At 32.0% G+C, this 6,357-nt stretch overlaps 1 protein-coding gene across 1 annotated transcript; it reads left to right on the top strand.

Annotated features, from left to right (window-relative positions):
* The first annotated feature begins 1,262 nt into the window (after positions 1 to 1,262).
* Positions 1,263 to 5,548, top strand: LOC109338888 (protein SIEVE ELEMENT OCCLUSION B-like). Its single transcript, XM_019576240.1, has 7 exons — positions 1,263 to 1,436; positions 1,537 to 1,629; positions 2,609 to 3,051; positions 3,141 to 3,235; positions 3,552 to 3,679; positions 4,117 to 4,575; positions 4,806 to 5,548. Exons 1-7 carry the CDS (start codon positions 1,266 to 1,268, stop codon positions 5,382 to 5,384), a joined length of 1,968 nt encoding a protein of 655 aa, XP_019431785.1. The 5' UTR covers positions 1,263 to 1,265; the 3' UTR covers positions 5,385 to 5,548.
* Positions 5,549 to 6,357: the final 809 nt, after the last annotated feature.

Below are 6,357 nucleotides of genomic sequence, written 5' to 3'. Positions count from 1 at the left end.
GATGAGATGTGCCTATGACATATGCATACCAATTTGCAATGATATCTAATACCATTAGGATTTGATGTGAATGTTGCATCACTTTATTTAGGGAACATGAGTCCTGACTTATGACATTACACTTACTACAATATGCTTTCCAATGTTTACATTAGGATCAACATCCTAGGGTAGAGTTCTAGGGTGTAGTGGATACCTTAATAAGCTCTAGACTCTCTATAAGGTTCCCAGATTGCATCCAATCATAAAGAAAGGAAACTTAGATACCCTAGGAATAACAAGTGGGATCCGTAGTCCATACTAACAAAACTCATTATACTTATAACAATCTCAGCGGTTCGTCATACTAATATAAGTGAGACCTAAGGTTTACACTAACAAAGCGGATGTTCCTTCTAATCTAACGCCCGAGTATAGAAAAATTAATGGGAAGCATATAAATTTAAATATAGTCATTGCCAAAAGCTATAACAAGAAAAATAGAAAAATCATGATAATAGAAAAATATAATAAGGTATAATTAGGCGTGTATATAATGATTATGAGTCTACGCTCTTAAAAAAGTCACTACTAGATTGTGAGTTATCACGCATCAATTTTTGGTTACACAACTTTCTAGAATCGCTACTATATTTTTATGATAAAAATGTAGAATTTTATACAGCCCATTCACATTGGACTTTGGATTTTATTATCTAGTTTTGAGAGTCGGTTAGAAAGCATGAATGATATTAGCATCTTATCTGCTCATTCTAAATGGTTTCATTCACTAAATTGCATAACTTATTTTATATTATAAAGTTATTTGTTTATTTAATTAATTATTGAAAAGGTGACAAAATTTTATTAATATTTTTGTTGTGTTTGACAAAATTAACTCTTGCTCCTACTTATTCATATGTGCAATAGGTAATCAATGTTACATGGTTCTTTAGGTCAAAAAAATTTGTTGGTTGCGTTATTTTAATTTTCAAACGAGTTTCTAGAAAGTCCCATGTTTATTATTTATTTAATTTCGAAATTAATTATTATTTTTTTTGAAAAAATATTTTGATGCTAAAGATGAATTTTAGCTTTTTATGAGCTGTGGACAAAAAATGGTTGTTAACATGTATCATTGTTTATTGTGAAAAAAAGCAAATTACCCATGTCTCAAGACTATAAATAGGGCATTGAAGCTACCACACCATGCACCAAACATCCCTTACCACCACAGCAAATCATAACCTTAGATCAGTTCCATTTCACTTCCTCCGAAAATAAGTATGACCGCCGAGAATGAGAACAACCCATTAACCTTGTCTGATGAACAAATCTTGGGGCAAATTTATTCAACCCATGTCCATAGTGACACTAAGTTTGATGCTGGCTCTCTTTTCACTTTAGTTGAAAATGTCCTTACCCGTTCAACCCACATTGTTGAGAATCTTGTGCAGGTTTAAAATTATATACACACCTTAATCCGTGTTTTTTTAATCATGAGTTTCTTTCATTTGGGTTTTTATGTGTCTAATTATTGATGGTTTGTTGTTCCAGGGAACCACGGGAAATATAGACCATAGTGATGACTTGATTCCAAGAGCTAACTTCTCATCACCATTGTGTACCCTGAAGCAAATTTCTTCCGAGGTCTTTAGTTGATAATCTTTATTTTTTTTAAAGTTAAAACCAAGGGGAATACCTTTTTGATACACAATAATTTGCAGAAGTACAATTATTTTCAATTATTTAGGGGTAAGTATCTCAGCAAAATGAAGGTTTAAATTATAGGAATGAGATTTATGTATAAATAAAATATTGTATTAATCTCTTAATAGAGTATCAACAATATGTTAGTATACTGCTGCTGCAAGGCTCCATTAGATCTTTAGGATAATTAAAAGGTCAAGTGTTTGATTTTTATGATCTACTTTTGTTGGGAGAGGTAGTCATACACCCTGAAAGAGATTAGTTCCTTAGCAAAAATCACAATAGATTATTTTCTTCAAAAAAATATAATACCTTTTTATCTACAAATATATATTTATTATCATATCATAACGTTTTTTTTCACTAAAAAATGAATAAATATTTTTTAATGGAAATGATTGGCTAATGAAAGTAGGCTCCAAAATTGATAACTTCAAATTATGTTTATTCATTCTTTCCTTTCTGGATTTTTTGTATTTGATAAAAAAAATATGATAGGTTAATGAATGTCTTAAGAAGACTGTTCGAGATTAAGAAATGGAAAATTTATTCTTAAAAATTAAATAAAAAACTTTTCAATATATTGATTAAATACATAACAAACGACCAAATGCTTTATTTTTAATAACAATTTTAAAGTATTGAGTACTACAATTGAAAATATATACATAAAATGCAAAAAAAAAATGCTTCTACTTATTAACATATAAAGTAAACCAATACCAACTAGTATAATTCTTAGATAACTAAGTCCCTTAAATATTTAATTATGAGGGATTGCGTTTAACATAACTATTTTATCAGAAGCCATTGTATCAACTTTGGTGAGATATTTATTTCGAAAAAGATTTGTATTTACATCAACATTATCATGGTAAACTATTATATTACAATGAGCTTAATCATTCGATGATGGCAGCTATGTTGCAAGCCTCCAGGAGAAGAAAATGCTCACAGGACCACACTAACAATCCTCAACAAGTTATCAAATTATTCATGGGATGCAAAGGCAGTGCTTACTCTTGCAGCTTTTGCTCTTGAATATGGTGAATTCTGGCTTCTATTTAGGCATCAGTCAAATGATCTTCTTGCCAAATCATTAGCCATAATCAAGCGAGTGCCTTCGCTAACAAAAGACTTGGAAAAACACCGCTTTGTTATTTTGGAGTTCAACAATTTAATCAAGGCTACTTTGCAAGTCATTGAGCTCATCTTTGAGTTGGGAAAGTTAGCATCAATTCATAACACAAGGGACGTGCCAGCTTTGATACCGGCTTTGGAACAAATCCCAGTTGATGTCTATTGGGCTATCATCACTGTTGCTGCAATTGTTACTCAGATTGATTCTCTAACCCTTGATAAGTAAGAGTTAGTGAAAACTTTTACATAAAACTAAGCTACAAGTTCAATAATGGTTCAAATAGTAATTGATAATTGTTTTATGATTTCAGGGACACCAGGCAAGAATTGGCTCCATTTGGTCAAAAGATTAACATCATACTCAACAAATTGAGAAAGCAGATATTATTATGCAATGAACAGATAGGTAAATTAGAACATCCACTATTAGATATATTATTATTTTATTTTATCACAAATATTAGTATCTTATAGTATTTGTTATGGGTGAGACTCAAACCCTTAATATCTCATTCACTTTGTCTCTAACCATCAAACCACCTTGTAACTTCATTTTATTTTATTTTATAAATTTTCTTATTAGTAAGACTCGATCTCACAGCTCTTTCACTTCATCCTTTAACCTCTTTGCCTTCACCATTAAACTCCTATAAACAGTAGATGTTATCCATTGAAATGCATTCTTTTTATTCATGATGTTAAGAAATTATTGTACTTTTCAGAGGAAGCTGAGTATCTCAAATTGCTTACGTTATACTTCCAAACCCCTACTGAAATTAGTGTGGTGCTTAAGTTTCTCTTTTATGGCAAAAACGCTCCAAAGGCAGATATTTATGACGGTGAAACACAGGTTAGCAACACATTTTAATGAATAGCACTGTATCAACAACCAAAATTATTTACAATTTCTAGAATAACATATTACATTATTTCTTGCTCTTTTTTACATGTTATCCTTTATTTCTACACACATTTTCAAGTGTCGATCTAAAATGAAAGGTCAACTATAATTAATTTATTGTAAAAATAATTAATAATGAATTATCACATGTTACTTTTACATTATTTTATAGTTTTATTGATATGCTACAACAATGTCATTTTTTAAGTTGCTAGGGCATCTTTCCACTACTATACTCATGTGTATAGCTATTATTTAAAAATCAATCACTTTCATATAAGAATGATAAATAATACACACTGTCAATCTTTATGGTGAATGCACAATTTTTTTCCTTAGCTTGACTAGTTTATTTTGAATTTTAATTAAATAAATTTTTTAAACAGGTTAGCATTGAGGTTCTGCAAAAGAAGGACTTATTCTTGTTCTTTTCAACCCTGGACATCACCGAAACTGATTTTGATCATCTCATACCAATTTATAATACAATCAAAACAGGAAACCAGTACAAGATTTTGTGGGTTCCCATAGTGGAAGAATGGAACGATGAACTGCGTATACAATTTGACTCACTGAAATCTAAGATGCCTTGGTATGTGTTGTACAACTCTGAACCAATAAGAGGCCTCAAGTTCATAAAGGAAAATTTGCATTTCACAAACAAGCCTACAATTGTTGTGCTGAGTCCCCAAGCAAAAATTCTGCATTCTAATGCATCCTACATGATTGAAGTTTGGGGGTTGAGCGGTTTCCCATTCACTGAAACCATTGAAGAGTCACTAACCTTAGAATCAAGTTGGATTCATTCACTGGTTACAGACATTAACCCACATATCCCCCAATGGGTAAGTATATACAACTGTGGATGCAAAAAACAAGTTTTAGGAATATTCGTCGTGTTTGCAATTGTGGCTACAATTATAGCTAATATAACTTCAATAACAAATTAAAACCTTGTCTATAATTTAAGTTTAACTAGTCATTCATGTTAATTTTTTGGTTACAAATTGAGCAATAATTTTTAGTTAGAACAATTGTAACAAAAAGTTTTTTCTTGTTATGTTTTGGAAAATAGTTCAAAGAGCAAAAGTACATATTCTTCTATGGAGGCAAGGACAAGGAATGGATTCAACGATTCACTAAATTTGCTAGTACCCTCGCAAGTGACTCCACTCTTAAGGAAGCGAATATTTCGATTGAGTTATTTTGCATTGAGTTTGAACCTGTAAATGTTAACCGCTTCTGGAAAGGAATAGAGAGTTTGTTTATGAGCAAGGTAGACAAGATAACAACCAGTGTAACTCAAGAGGTACAAAAATTGTTTTCCTATAAGAATGAGAGTGGGTGGGCACTTCTTACACATGGCTCCACTGTGTTACTTACTGGCCATGGTACCACCATGTTGAAGACCGTGTCAGAGTTTGAGAAGTGGAAAAAGCTTGTAATCAAAACTGGGTTCGAGATCTCCTTTAAAGAACACTATGAGAAGGTTATTCTTTCCACTCGTATTTGCTCCCATATTCAAATTCCTAAGATTACCGGGAAGATCCCAGATTTCATTGAGTGCCCAGAGTGTCACCGCAGAATGGAAGTGTTTATCAGCTACAAATGTTGCCACATTGAGGAGGAAAAGATTGCTGCTATAAATGCTTAGCGTTAAGTTTCTTGCTTTTCATCAGTCATATATTTATTTTCTTCCAGTTTCGTTCTAGCCCAATTTCGTAATTTTGTGTTTAAGTGACATTACAAAGTGTGTTTTATTCACAACTATGTAATGTACCCATGTTGTGCATTATCATTGATCAGTGTAAGAATAAGGCTATTTGCTTGTGTTATTTTATATGAATAAATAGTGAAATTATTAAATTTTCTCAAAACTTTATTTTCATTTGTTTTAAAAGCCAGAGTGCAACAACACCCCCAAATTTATTAAGAAAGTAGAGCAAAGGGAACCAAATAGGAAAGCAGTTACATGTGGTTGAATCTATTGTTAGGTAGTCTATATATCTATTCCTTTGAAGTCATTTGAAAGAAAATGTGGTATGTAGTCCCACCCCGAGTCACACTTGGAAAGAATTCCAAAACTAACTAGTTTATCTGTATAAGTATTATCTTCTATAAAATTATGGGAAATTCTGAACACCATTGAACTCACCAAATCACAGCAATTATTCCAATTTAGGAGAAGCTTCCAGGGGGTTGTCTTGCGCTTGAAGATGTCGACCACCGCATCACATCCTAACCAAATAGAGTTCTAGCCTTTAGTTAGCTATCTCAATAGCTCTACTTTCAGGAAAAAACTTTGCATACAAAGAATCCTCTATACCATAAAAGGCTGCAAAACATTCGGTAAGAACGAGGTTGCAACTAAGACGGATGAATTAATTGGCTTAAAAATTATGGCCACTTTTTTTGCAAAATCAAGAGTTAACGTGCAGCGGAAAATATATGCAGAAAAATAATCAAGATAAAATGAAAGAGATAAGGGAGAAGAGAATACGCAGTGATTTTTATAATGGTTCACATTCTAGTCCACTGAAGGCTACGTCCAGTACTCTTGCAGCACAAGAGATTTCTTCACTAAGAATTATGAGTTGTAATTACAACATCTCACCCCGAGATTTCTA

This window comes from Lupinus angustifolius, unplaced genomic scaffold (assembly GCF_001865875.1).
Source record: "Lupinus angustifolius cultivar Tanjil unplaced genomic scaffold, LupAngTanjil_v1.0 Scaffold_47_8, whole genome shotgun sequence".
NCBI classification, from domain to species: domain Eukaryota; kingdom Viridiplantae; phylum Streptophyta; class Magnoliopsida; order Fabales; family Fabaceae; genus Lupinus; species Lupinus angustifolius.
This window is presented reverse-complemented; position numbering and strand designations above follow the sequence as displayed.

What these genes read in the sequence shown, in the direction of transcription:
- LOC109338888 (XM_019576240.1), top strand. Translation starts at nt 1,266, where the DNA reads ATGACCGCCGAGAATGAGAACAACCCATTAACCTTGTCTGATGAACAA. An exon ending in ATTATGCAATGAACAGATAG is followed by an intron (nt 3,236 to 3,551) that starts GTAAATTAGAAC and finishes TGTACTTTTCAG; the next exon opens with AGGAAGCTGAGTATCTCAAA. An exon ending in ACCCACATATCCCCCAATGG is followed by an intron (nt 4,576 to 4,805) that starts GTAAGTATATAC and finishes TTTGGAAAATAG; the next exon opens with TTCAAAGAGCAAAAGTACAT.